Raw genomic sequence first — 14,441 nt, forward strand, 5'->3', positions numbered from 1 at the left:
ATCTGGGATGTAGATGGGGGCTTTGTAAGGAGAGCCCTCTTTTGGAGTGAATGCTTCGCTGGATGTGGCTGGAGAGCATGGCTCTTGAATATTGAGGGAGGGTGTGCTGGCTACTCCATCTGCATCTGGCATTTCTTCCAAAGGAATTTCAGGGTAGCTGCCATATACACACTCATTACCTGTGAATAAATAACCTCATGAATGCCTACTAATATAGAAGAGACAAAATTCCATAGCTCAGTAGTCACTTTATAATGTTGTTGTTCTTTGAAGATAAAAAAGGGCGGGCCATTGTTAAAATACGTCTGCATTAAAATCTCTATTATTCATAGATGAGAGAAGAAGGATTATTGCCTTTTTGGTTTATCTACAGTGAATCCATAAAATCCATTAAAATCCATAAATCGAAGGTGCTAATCTTTAACTGTTGATAATACTCTCATGGGTCATCTCAATCCATTACTCATCTGGGAAATTAAATCAGTAATTTAATTACCTGTCTGAATAAAACAGAGTTAAGAAATAAACTTATGTGTACCTACAACCCCACAAACCATCCCAAATTGTGAGCTGACAGCATTTTACAATGTATTAGCAAGTCGTATCATGCAATGGTATCTGGGACTGAACTGCAGGAGAGTTGTCAGAGATTCCAAAGGCGGCCATGTGCAACAAGGCTTAGATTTGTGCAGCAGGATTATTTATCAGAATATTAATTTATATTCATTCTTCCTCTATTTTCCTTTCCCATTTCAAACACATCACCAAGCCCTTGGTATTTTCTTGCCTCACTGACTTACACAGAGAAGAGAATTAAAGCTACATGGAGCTAGTGATTCTGCTGGATATTTGTAAAAGTTAAAATCATTAAAGAAATTAGGTGAGTTTTCCAGAGGGGAAAGGGAGAAGAGGGTGTCTTGGAGTGCACCAAAAAGAGAGTGGATTTCCTCCAGGCTGAGAGGTGATAGAGATGAAAGGGCCTCTGCATAGAGCAGTGCTCTGAGGGAGATGGCAAGACCTCAGAAGGGACAGCAAGGGAGAGTGACTGGGAGTCGGGACACTCAGCATTAGGGCTCTAAGAACTCCCCAAAGCATCTGAAGTAAATGAATATACCATGTCAGGCCCTAAGATCTTACGGAACTTGTCGGGGTGTGGGGAAAGTGTAAAGTATAAAACTGAACTTGAATTCCCACCAGTTCACCAGTTGAAGGGGATTTCAGTTATTTTAAAGCAAATAAATATATGTTTTTTGTCCACTAAGATTATGGACTTAGAGTCATGCCTGATTTGTTTGATTTGTAGACCTTCAAGGAGAGAACTAGAGAAAATGGGTTAAAATTAGAAGAAGATAGATTTCAATCAGAGTCATCCAAAGGTAAAATTTATTGCCTTAAGTTACCAACCCAGGGGTCCTAATATAGCCTAGATAACTGCAAGTTAGGAATAATATGGAGGAATGCTAGTTTCAGGTTGGTGACTAGACTAAAGATTCTACCAACCCTGCAGTTCTATGAATTATTAGTCTTCCAAGATAGTTTAAAACTGAGCTAGAGAGTAGAAAACCTGAGTTCTAGTCCCAATTCCTTATCTGATTCATTATAGAAATTAACTATAACACTCATAACAATTGTCTACCAAGCACTGACTCCTCTGTAAGTTTTGAGAAATGCAAAGTGATAGTACATGCAAAAGTATCTTTCTAATGAAGTGCTTGGTTCTTGATTCAAACAATGAGGTAATTCCATCTAAACCAAGCACAGAGCTGAACTCCAGGGCTCAACCTTATACCTATGAGACATTTGATCCCAACATACAAGCTCATTATTATTCAAGTTTAGTGCATCCAAAATCTTGCACATTATCATCTGCCCTCAAACCAAGTCCCTTGCCCACATCCCCTCTCCATTAAGAATACTATTTTTCTCTGATTATTCATGTTCAAGGTTCTAAAACAACATGGACATTTCCTCACCCTCATGCTCCAATCTATTCAGTCATGAAATGCTGTCTATTCCTCTTGCAAGACTTTTATCTTCATCCCATTTTTTCAATCCATATTTTCATTCCTGAATTTTCTAATAATCTTCTAATTGGGTCTCCAGACCTCCAGCCTCTTTCCAGTATCCCTCAACACTGAGCCTGCTAGATTTATCTTCCTGGCACACCTATTTTCCTCTGCTATAGTCTCCAATACTTCCCAATGTCCACGAGTAAAATTTAAATTTCTTAGTCATGGAATAAAATCTCTCTCATTTTAAAACCATTCTCCATTTCTCTCTAATTCCCAACACTCTCCAATAGGAGGCCCCAAGCTAGAATAAGCTTAACCCTATCCTCTGAGCTCTGTGAGCATTTACTCTGTGGTTCTGCCTGGTTCCCTATCTCTGCTCCTCTGCCCATCCAACTTCTAGTCATCCTCCCAAGTCAAGTCCCAACTTGTCCCCTCGCCACTCCTTTAACATAAGTATCCCCCTTCCTTGAATTCTTACATAATTTTCTCCTTCAGTCTGATGATCGAATAATACTGTGCATTGCTACTTAGAGTTTAATACGAATGATTATTTCAATCCTGGCTGAGAAACAGGCCCTTGATAGGAAGACTGAGAACACACTTCTTAGGAAGTCTCCAAGTGAGCTGCATAAATATGCTCAATAAATACTTATTAAATAGATAACTAACTTAATAAATAATTTTATTGACCTATTAAACCAAACCAATATTTTTCTATCAAATATAGGAAACTATTTTGATCCTGAAAAGCAAGTACTCTTATACCCATAGAAATGGAATGTAACCGATTACAAACATTTCTCCAAAGTGTCAAAAGAAATTATTGCAATAATGCCCCAAAGAAATATTATCAGAGAAATATACTTTAGGGTCCTAACACCCTTGATAAAGTCTATCTAATTTTATCCTTCAGGGAGATTTTGTACTTCAACTGAAGAGCCAAAACTTCACTAGCACTCTTAATACAGCAAAAATCATATTTAAAAAATCTTCCTAGAACTGTAAAATTTAACTACTGCAAATGCAGTTATTTTACATATTCTTAAAGGGGTTTATCACTCACTGTGAAAATTTTGTTTATCTCGAGAAGTAAGTGCTATATATTAGAAGACATTGTGTAATCTATAGACTTGTCCACTTAGACAGCAGGAAACAAACAGGCATCCAAAAGAATAGAACTACTTCCTCCAGTAATTATCCATTAAAGGGCAGTAAAATTTCCCCGATTTCCTCAAAGGGTTAAATCAGCCATACTGTCAGTTCTATCAAAGTTATCTCAAATCTCAAAAAAGGATAGAGACAAACCCATCTGGGCCCTCCCACTGGCATAGCTGACCCATGACCTTTGAGTTATCTGCAAACTCTACCAATGCATAACTTAAATAAATGCATTTGGATTTCAATTCCTATGGAGACAAAATATACATGAATGTCCAGGCTGTTGCACAGAAGAATTTGAATTTAAAGCCTGAATGCGATTTTGCTTATAATGGCAAAAAAAAAAAAAATTCAATTAAACCTAGAGAACAACTTATATAGGTCAAGCAAACACAGGAAAAAGACTTGTGGTCCTATTCATACACATGCAGGCATTAAATGTATATGCAAACTCAGGCAATTTGTTTTCAAGCCACTGTTAATCTAGTATCATCAGAATTCAATTTAAAAAAAGGGCTGTGGTAACGAAAAAAGGAAATATAAACCTGCTGAGTTTTACATATCAAAACATGCAACAATATTTCAATGTAATCTAGCATTATGAAATTTTCAACAGCAAGTGCAGTTTCTCACACTGCATTAAATATTTGCATAACCAAAATAAACTCATGTTTCCACTTAGGTTACTCAAGAACTATCCAAAAAGCTGGTAAAACATTTCATCTAAGTGACAAACTACCTCAATTATCATATCTCCATTAAATCTCTGTTATTGAAGAAAAAAATTGGTAGATCCTTTCCCTGAGCTATAACTATAGTTAATTAAAGCGTTACTCAGATGTCACACTGACAGATTGGGCACATTTACAATAGGTAAGCATCAGGTAATAAATGTTAAATTCATCAGTGGTCCCATAAAGATAAATAACCCTTGTTACTTCTTGGAGCTGAGCTGCCTGCTACTGGAATTTGCTTTGTGTATCCTTTAGGTGTGTTATTAACTGAGTGAGGACAGAAAGACAAGTTTATTGTTGGATCTGAGGCAAATAACTAAGAAAATGTTCTTGGAAATCAACCTCTTCAATTCAAATTTTAAGTATTCTAATATCCTTGGAGACCCAGCAAGAGCACACACTTGGATTTTATTTCTTTCTGTGACTCTTTGAATAACATAGGTTTCCACTTGAGGTGATTTCCATTTTGAAAACAAATCAGAATCTGCAAAGAGGAAATTTCAGAAATAATGCCTATAATAACTACTTCCATAAAAGTATCTATAGCTTATCATTTTGATGCTCACAATGCAGTGAGAAAACCATGGTAAAAAAAATAATCTTTCATAAATCCAGAAGCTGATACTCACGGATGCTAAAGAGTTTCTCCCAAGTGAACTGAAACTAGAACCCAGGTGTCTAAATCCAGTCCTCCCTTTAACTTTTAGGCAACACTTTTTTCTTTGAAGACGTGTTTTAAAGTTAGTTTGTTTTTTCAAAATTGTGACTATATTATGTAAATAGTTTGTTTTTCTGCTTTTTCACTTGATGTTTTATTATAAACACATGTTTTTTAAAAATTTTTCAGAAACTACATTTACTTGCTGCATAATATTCAATTATATGAATCCACAATGAGTGAACTATTTCCATAGTGTTTATTTATGTTGCTCCTAATTTTCTGATACTATAAATACAACTGAAATTAAATTCATTTATATAAATATTTATATTCATCCGTTTTAATTTCCTTAGGGTAGATTCCTATAAGACAGCATAGTGAGTATACATAGATTGCCTTCTGAAGGTATATATCAATTTATATTCCTACCAACCATATTTGCATTTATTATTGTGTCTTGTTTTTAAAATTTATCAATACAATGGAAAAGATTACATATCTATTGTCACTTTAATTCACATCTTAGTGATTATTGAGACTTTTTGTCATTCATATTTCTTTTTCTTTTTTGCAAGTTGTTCATTGTTCATTGTATTTGTCCATTTTTAATTGGGCTTTTATTGGTCTGTCTTATTAATGATAAAGAAATTAACCTTTTGATATAATTTTTGCTACTTTCTCCAGTAAATCATTTATCATTTAGTTTTTCAATGAAGTTTTTGTTGTATAAAAATTTTAACTTTTATGGAACGAAGTCTATTTTTCCTCCATGATTTTTATAATTTTCTTAGAAACTCCTTACCCATCCTAAGGGGGAAAGAAAGAAGAGTCTCTAGTATTTTCTTAGAGTTTCATAGTTGCTTTTCTACAAGCCTTGGATTACCCATGATTTACTGCTGAGTGAAAAGCAGAGAAAAATGATTTCATTTATTTGAGCTCCTGTGAACGGCAGGCTAGAAAAAAAAAATGCCATTTCACTCATAATTCTTTGGTTCTTATTTGCAAGGCTGGCCTAAAAATGCCTTTTCTTTTTGTGGGTTTTATATAACTCGTCATTTGTTTCACTTGGCCTCTCTGCCTAGTTTAACTGCAAATCTTCTAGGCAGATGCCATTCAAAATCCCGAGTTTCACCATTAATAGCAATTCAGTCCTTGTCATTATACTTATCACTCAGCATTATCATCAGTGATACTAACATAAATATATTTTTCTCTGCTCTTTACATTAGCTCATTGATAGAAAATATTTAGAGTTTAAAAATAATATTAAAAGCATATATATATATATATACTTTGACAATAAAGACTGATTTCTGTAGGCATTAAACAAGAAATCAGTTCTTTATTCTCAGCTGTACACACATATGCATATAATACATCCATGTGCATTTGCTGTGTGTGTGTGTGTGTGTAATAGCTCACTAATCTTAAAAATAGGCTGAGACAGAAACATGGTTTGAGATCTCAGGCAGACTGGTTGAGATCATAACTACATGAAACAACTGCCAGGAGGAGACCAGCTAGGGAATTGAACAGATTAGGTAACTCAGAAATTTAGACATTTCCCCCCATTATGTTCCTCATTGCAGTTTTGTAATAAAAACATGAGCCAACTTCAAAGGAAGCTCTGTAGTAAAGGTTAATTGCTACTAAAGAAGAGGGTGGGCCCAAGCGCCAGTACTTTGTGCCCAGCTTGCAAGCAGACAGGAAGGATTACACGTGGCTGAGAGCTGAGGATGTGTGCCCAGCTCAAGGAGGAGAGAAGGCACTGCCAAACCTCAAGCCCCACCAGGGACTTCCTGGTAGGACGTGAGCACATGAACACGAGCCCATGAATCGGTGCCTACTAACAGCGGGGCAGGGAAGGGAGGGGGAAGACATCAATTTCCTTCCCAAATTCAAACCGGACATGCTCTTCTTCCCTTGTTAGGACAATTCCAGAGCGGTTATAGCGGCATGTTTGTGAGGAAGCAGAGGACCTCGGCAACCAGCTCTTCTGCGCCAGCAACATAGCCAATAAATGCGAGCTCGGCTTGGGGAAAAGGGTGGAGTCCAAGTAATGCCAGATGCTCAAACAGAACAAAGAAGAAGGCTCTGAACTGGACAGCAGAATATTCTGTGAGAATGGCCCCAAGATAATGAAATTTAAGATCCCAAAGAAAAGAATAAAGGAAACTAGTAAAAGTAAGGAAAATTAATTTCCAGAAAACTGACTTAAACTAGCTTTGAAGGACAATAGGCAGGGTCCAGAGGTATAGGCATAGAAAATAGAGGCATCTCTGGAAATGGGAAGCTGTTGACAGACGCGGTCTTCAGAATGTGCTGACTCCAGAGAGGGTTGAGAAGAAAATAGATCTCCATGGATCTTTTGACACTAGACTGCATTTGTAGAATCCACATTGCTAGAGACCATTATTTTTGTGAAATAACATATCAACATATCTCGGCACATGGAACTTTTTTAATGACCTTTTAAGCTTCCTTGCACCTCTAGTATTTGCTACTTCCTTGTGCCATGCTATTCCATCTCTTCCTTGTGGAATATTTTTCCCCAGTGCTTCCTAAAAATACATTTATAGGCTATCAAAAAGATAGCTCCCAACATAGAAGAATGTTGGGAGATAAACAAGGGAGATGGCAAAAAAATGACATGAACTGAAAGTAAGGAACAAAATCAATGAGCAGACATTTATCCGTCCCATAGGATATGGCATACCTCTTGTTTATCCTGTGGCTTTTAAATCTGGTTAAGAGTTTCTCCACCCTCCTAGGAATTTTACAGACATTTCACTAAACAAGTATGGCTTGGGAATTAAACTGGTAGCTTATGGGACATTCTGAAATAGGTTTGACCACTTCCAAATATTCTTCTTCAGAGATGGAACCAAGCTTTTTAAAAATGATTATAGAAAGAAATTTCTAGAAAATTCATAGTTAAGGTATCAATAAAGTCCTCTGGTATCTATTTATAGAATCTAAAACAGCTAAAATAAGAACATTAAAGTTCCGTGAGCACTACTCCAAGGAAAAACATGACCTGGTTAATGTTTGGCTTATTCTATTGTTAGGGAGCCATGATCACCAATGCCCACTGGAGTTACCAGGTAAGAAGAGACTTATCACACATCAGATAGTGTTTCTTTCACATTATAACTATGTGCCTTGACTTTCTTTAAGCAATACAAAATTTTAAGAGACTTTTGGCAACCTTTGACCTGACGATGGCTTTTCTCATCAGCTTTTAATATCCCCAAAGTGATTTTCCTTCAGATTCATTTAGAGTAAAATAGAAATGCCCTGAAATTATGTCACAGCAGACTGGGTGGTTACTCCTCAGGCAGTCCGAAACGACCAGAGTACAGCCTTTCAGCATTCAAGCCATATCTACAGTAATTATTTGCCAGCGTATCTAAAAGAAGGCAGGCATTTCCTGTTGCACACAAATGGGACACTCTTATCTAAATTACTGTTTAAACAGGTATTTAAGAAAAGACTATCACAGGCAGGAATTTACTGATGAGGGAACACATTAGGGCTGGACACATTAGTTGAGGACTAACCATTGTCAAGAAAGGAAGTCTATCAGCATCAGGAAGGTATAGAGAATATTTTACAGCTCTCATATGGGTTAAGATGGGGCTTGTAAACTATGCCATTTGCATTTGGGGAAAGCAGGAGTGGCTCAAGCCTTGACATGGCATTCAGCAATATGTCTCCAGTGTCCAGTGCAACCTCGAGAGTCAGAGCTTGAGAGACATCACTTCTTTGGGGTCCCTGTTTTCCCTTCCATAAAATAAGCACAACTCAACAAGTTCAGCCCTAGGCCCACTCCAATCAAACAATCCCCCTTCTGCATAGTGGAAAACAAAGGATGGTCAAAGTTTGGTGCACCAAAACCTTATAAAACATATTTCTTGGGAAGGTACTTTGAGAACTGGTTTGGTCTCTCCTAACACATAACCTAGGAGAGACTGTACTCTGGCGCCTAACTTTGCTCTAACCAGTGAAACTGGAATTTATTCCCAGTAGAGGTTTATAAAACTGGGCTGTTATTCTCACATTAAGTAGACTGCCCTCTGGTGAGGACTGTGGTTTAAGTGTGGGCAGAACGTGTGGTTTACTACCTCTCATTTGTTTATGTTGTTGATGGTGGTTTCAGAAGAAAGCTGTAGCCCTTCTCGTGCTAAAGAGTGACCTGATTTGCTTCCTAAAAAACACATTTGAAGGGGGGAAGGGAGCATGAGGGCGCATTAATGTGCCACTGCTAATGGAGGAGCAACTGAGAGCCCTTTGACCACAGCTCTGTTTCATTCAGCTCTGCATGTGAAATGAGAGCCCCAACTTGTTTATTATAATTACCTAAGTGTGGCTTGGTGGCTTTTGGCAGAGATCCTCCTGGCCTCCAAAGGACAGACCAAAACTCAGGAGCTACGAGTTAAAGGAAGGAGAGGGGGAAAGTGCGTTTTGTAACAAAAAGACGTAATTCTAATATAAACTGGGTGAAAATGGGCAAAACAACCCCACAAAGGTGAAGATCAAAAAGTAAATGAGATGGAGCTCTACTTTCCATCACATAGTAAACAAACATAGGTATGCAGGAGAACTAAAGAAACAGTATAAACATAACTTCAAATTCATTCTCACAGCTGACTTGACACAGACCCTTCCTTACTGCTACAAAACGGAAGAGTTTTCTTATAGCCAGGAATCCTCCATAAAGAAAAGAAAATAATTATGCATGTCTGGCAGAAGAGGGAGTAGTAGCAATGGCTTGCTGATAAAAAGGAATGTGAACAAGCAATAGAACACTAACCTAACCACACTCTTGCTTTGATAAGGAGCAGAGAGTGTGCAAAAGAAATTTTGTTAGAGTATCAAAATTAGGTTTTATTTGAAAACGAACAAAGGTCCTTGTTCTCACAAGCCTTGGTAACAGACAATAATGACTTCTGATCTTAAAGCGATTCTGTGAGGAAAGTTTCTTGATTTTGGCTAATTTCAGCTCAGACTCTGACCCCATTGCAAATATAATATCTCCAGTGTAAAATAAGTTTAGATGGTCCCAACGAGTGCAATTTTATGTCCCCATTCCAAGCTCTAAAGACCCCCATGTTGAGTTTCCCAACACCACATTGTTTTAAATATAAAATCATTAAAAACCATGGGGATGAATGGAATGTCATTAAAAAACATAATGGATGGTGTTTTGGAAAAAAAATTGAGAAGACATTATACACTTTGATCAAAAATATTTTCAGAAAAATATGAACAGATGTGCTATGCATATGTGTATACATACACTAAATAGCACTTATGATCTGAGAGGGGGTAATTTCAACATTGCTAAGTGGTAACACAAGCTAGGTATTTAAGGGAATGATATAATATGACAACTTCATAGACTACCAAACTATGTATACGGTTTCTGGAAGTTGTCATTATCAACATGTACAATAACTAGTAGCATTAGGTGGTCTGTACAGTATCCTTCATGTCTAATTGAGTCCCACAGTCTAAGACACTTGATGGGCACCAGGCACTGCCTCCTAATGAGAACTGACTCTTAAAGAAAGGCATTTAGGACCTCTTCTATATAAATTACTATCATTTGCAGCAAGAGAGGATTATAAATGTTTGCTGGCAAAAACTAAATTTATTTACAAACTGGGTCTAATTTATTTATGGCTCCAATACAATTGGCTTTTGTTGAAATATTTATGTTATCTGTACTTCTGCCTCACTAAACTCTGCCACAATCATAAACACTGTTGAAAAATTATTTGCAGTTAACAGGGTTTAAACTATGCATTATATCACCAGCTAGTGCCAGTAAACTTTTGCACTGGTTGATAAAGTTTCCTCTGTGGAATAAATATACATTTGACTTTCAAAATCTTTGGTAGGCTCCATAGTATGAAAAGTGAAGAATTAAATAGATGTCCCAGACTTTACCAGTTTTGTTTAAATGTTTCAACTGCACATTTCAATTAAAATTTTGTGGCTACACTACAAAAGTATAGTCTTTTCTATTAAAAGGAAAATTAAATGATTGGAGTATTGGAGCAATATTCTTTGCCAAAATGCTACTTCTCAGACTTATTCATTTACTCATTTCAAAATATTTATCTAGTACCATTTGTACCTGGAACCATATAAGTTGCTAAGATTAGATGTAGACAGAATAAGATAAATTTTCTGTCCTCAAGGAGCTTAGAGTTGAGTAGTGAAGAGAAATGGTAACAGGTATATGACAATACAATAAAATAAGTTCTAAGATGCAGTTAGGAAGAGTGATGACTGCTAAGAGCTGAGAGTAAGTAACTGCAATTGGGCATGCCAATTTTATACAAACCCCTAGCCTTAGACTGAGTAAAATTATATGTGTTCTAAATTTTTAAAGAACAAACTTCTTATTTCAATTCTTGATGAAAATGCACTTGTCGTTCACATGTATTTCTGAGAATCACAGAGTTCTTCATAGTAACATTAGGATCAAAATAGGGATTATTTATTCTCACTGCTTCTCAATAACTCATAAAATGATGAAACCATCAGATAGTAAAACCACATCGCCCACATTTCCATTACAAAATAAGCCAAGAGAAAACTGCATGGAGAAATGGATGGTTTCTTTGTCATATAACTAGTCAGAACGTATTTCTGTTTGGTCTATCTCAGTGAGAAAGACAAAAGTTCTACCATGAAGCAGGTAGGACTGCCTTGATGCCAATGGAACTCCCACCAACCTATAAGTGGCCTAAACTACAACATCTATCTCTCAGTTTGAATTGAAAGACGTGCCAAACAGACCAGAGCTAATTCTGGTTGACCTGAGAAAAGTGTATTCAGAGGGAAGACTGGCCAGATCACTCCAATTTAAAAGCAAGAGAACGTCAGAGAAAATAGTAGAATTACTGACTTCTGGGGTCTCACACTAAATAAATGATAGTCCTTTCCCTAATAATGTCCACACATGCCTATGACAGTCAAAGTAATTTAATCAAAAGCCAACATAGCAAAACAAATCTTGAGAGCTGTATTTATATGGTGAAAAAAAAAGTTCAAAAAGGAGCTATTCATCAAGGTGCTTTGTAAAAAAGAATGCCCCAAACCCACATATTTGTAACTTCACATTTAGTAGTATGTGCATAAAATATTGTGCTGCTCATTCATACCAACATTATATAAATTTACTCTTACTTTGATCCAGGTATTATTCTTCAGAATAAACAAAATGTCAGTGATTTTGTTTTGTGCTTTTGCTGATCATTATACACATTTTTTTCCAATAAATCTTCTTTAGCAAAATGCTTGTTTTAATAGGTTATAGCAAAGCTAGTTAAGCTAAATAAAAATCTTTTGGCATCATATTGCTTAAACATCAGGATAATTGATTGAAATATCCATTTTTCATAGCACGATAGAATCCCAGAGCTAAAGAAACCAGAAAATAATCAGCTTATTCATCTAGACATCTAAGATGCTTGCTGATTCAATTATATTGTAGATCAATGTATGTAAACCTAGGTAAACTATGACTGCTTAATAGAAAAAATGGAAAGGAGGTAATTCTTTCAAATTCTATCAAAAATCTGTAATGTTAAGAAAATCCATGGGGCAGGAGAAATACCTGAAGTCTATGGAAGAATTGCACCGTAACTTAAAAAGTTTCGTGCTGTTGTCGCTTTTGTTGTTTTTGCTGTTGTTGTATTAATAGATCTACTTCCTTCAACTTTTTAATACTCATCACCACTATTAAATCTTAGCAACAATGATCCAACATTTGCCACAAGCCTCTAGTTAGTCAACCAGATTTTTATATGCAAAGCATCATGGGGAGTTACTAAGAAGAATAAAGTGAAATTGCTGATTTCAAAGGACTTATAATTTAGTCAGAGAGATAAAACAAATGCCCAGGAAGAATTAATATAGTATAATATAAAGCTCCATGGCACAGAGTTAAGTGAATGGTACCGAAAACAAGGACTACAATATTCTACACTAAAAGTGATATTCTTCTTCTTTAACAGAAAATTGAAGTGAAAGATGGCTAAAAATTCTACTTGTGATGAAGACAGATAATCGAAAGGATTGTGAAACAAAAGGTTATAGACTGCAGCCAAGCCTTGGAAAGGTAATGACTTTTAATTGGATTGAGTTTATCATATTTGCAGAGGTACAGCAGACACAGAAGAAAGGATTAGAGTGATTTCCACTTTCCATTATTTGGCATAATGAGAAAACAGAGGGTGGTCCACATCCCTTGTACATATTATGAGCCATGGGAGATGCTTAACATGTCAGTTTTGGGTAGCAATGAGCTCTCCTAAATAAACACATTTATTTGGACATGGTTAAGTCAAAATAAGTCACCTGGAAAAAAGGTTATAGGTCATTAATTTGCATAGTACAAAGGATTTATGAATTTTTAAATTAATGCTCCTGGATTTCCATGCCATTTCAAACAGTAGGGTATATCTGCATTTTTCTTCAAAGTTTAGCTAGCTTAAAGGGTCAAATGAAAATACTTGGCTGAAGAAAAATCAGCTGAGCTGACTTTCTTCTAGGTAGAAAAGAATCACATTATAAATTCTTCCAAGAAACAGCATTATATACCTCAAGTCAAAATACACACACGAAACAAACAAAAAAACTTTATGTAAATATGTGGTGAATCATAAAAGCATCACGCGACTGGCACACATCAAATTCAAGTGTGCCTAAATGGGAATGGTTGCTAAAGCATACCTCCACCTAAACTCCACCGAACTGTAAGGTGATGAGGGGAGAAAACATGGGTGTCTGATTTACTGATGAACCTCCAGTATCCAGCGAAGTTTCTGTCTCATAATAATAATGCAACGTGTAATTGCTGACACAAAGACACCAGCCAAAGCAAGCCAATTGTACTGGAGGTAGTGAGTGGTACTTCCTCTTCCTTCTCTAAATTGGAAAATTTTAACATACATTTGCCAAAGGCATCACACAAGTTGTGTCCTCAGTCTGTTTAAGAATGCAGTAAAAATGTCCCGATTAAGGACAGGAATGTGTATGCTGATTCTACACATGCTTGTGCATACATGTGTGCGTTCTTGTTCTCATTCTCTCTCTTTCTCTCTCTTTCTCTCTCTTTCTCTCTCTCTCTCCCCCCACCACCCCAAATGCTCAAGATGCTAATGAATGAATTTAACCAAATGACATCAATTCAGAATCTGTATCATGTCCTCTTCCCACAGCAATCTCTTCAAATATATCTATTATAAAAGGAATAAAACTAGACAAAAAGTCCCTACACAGGTAACTCATATTTTTGTCCTTTCCTCAAGATTTTAACTGAGTCCTCCAGGAAGGGAGACTGGTAAATCAATATCAAATACAGCCAACTAAATTTGATTCCTCCAGTATTTATTGCAGCAGGTACTATGAACCAGCCATATCTTGTAGGTTGTAGAATGTAAGCTTCATGTGAGTAGGGACTCTGACTCCTTAGTTCATCACTGTATCCTCAGCACCAAACGCAGTGTCTGGTATATAGCGAATGTTCAATAAATACTTGTTAAATGAATAAATAAATATAGGAATGGAGAAATGCAAAAATAAGCTTTCAAGGAGTTCAGAGACCAGAGCAGCTATTCCAAATTAGGCTATGCATTTGAATCTCAGATGGAGTTTATTTTTAAAAATACAAATTCTATGGTATTTCTGGAACTAGCAGTAAAGAATCCATATATATATGTATATATATATGATAGAATCATTCTCCATATCTCCAGCTTCCTATTCTATGGTCTCAATCCACAATATCACAAGTAAATTTACACATTTATGTGGATATAGTTAAGTCGGATAATCTGTAAACCACAGACCCTAGCCAAT

The 14,441-nt window shown here is 36.3% G+C and overlaps 1 protein-coding gene across 5 annotated transcripts in view; it reads right to left on the reverse strand.

Moving 5' to 3' along the window:
* MECOM (MDS1 and EVI1 complex locus) overlaps nucleotides 1-14,441 on the reverse strand; it is a 528,538-nt gene that overhangs the window by 270,825 nt on the left and 243,272 nt on the right. For all 5 annotated transcript variants that reach the window (XM_015588564.2, XM_015588563.2, XM_015588565.2 and 2 more), the window contains exon 2: nucleotides 1-179. This exon is cut by the window's left edge and continues 155 nt beyond it. In XM_015588564.2, the coding sequence (XP_015444050.1) occupies nucleotides 1-79 (79 nt within the window). In that variant the 5' untranslated portion in view covers nucleotides 80-179. The remainder of the gene's footprint in view (nucleotides 180-14,441) is intronic.

This window comes from Pteropus alecto, unplaced genomic scaffold (assembly GCF_000325575.1).
Source record: "Pteropus alecto unplaced genomic scaffold, ASM32557v1 scaffold33, whole genome shotgun sequence".
NCBI classification, from domain to species: Eukaryota; Metazoa; Chordata; class Mammalia; order Chiroptera; family Pteropodidae; genus Pteropus; species Pteropus alecto.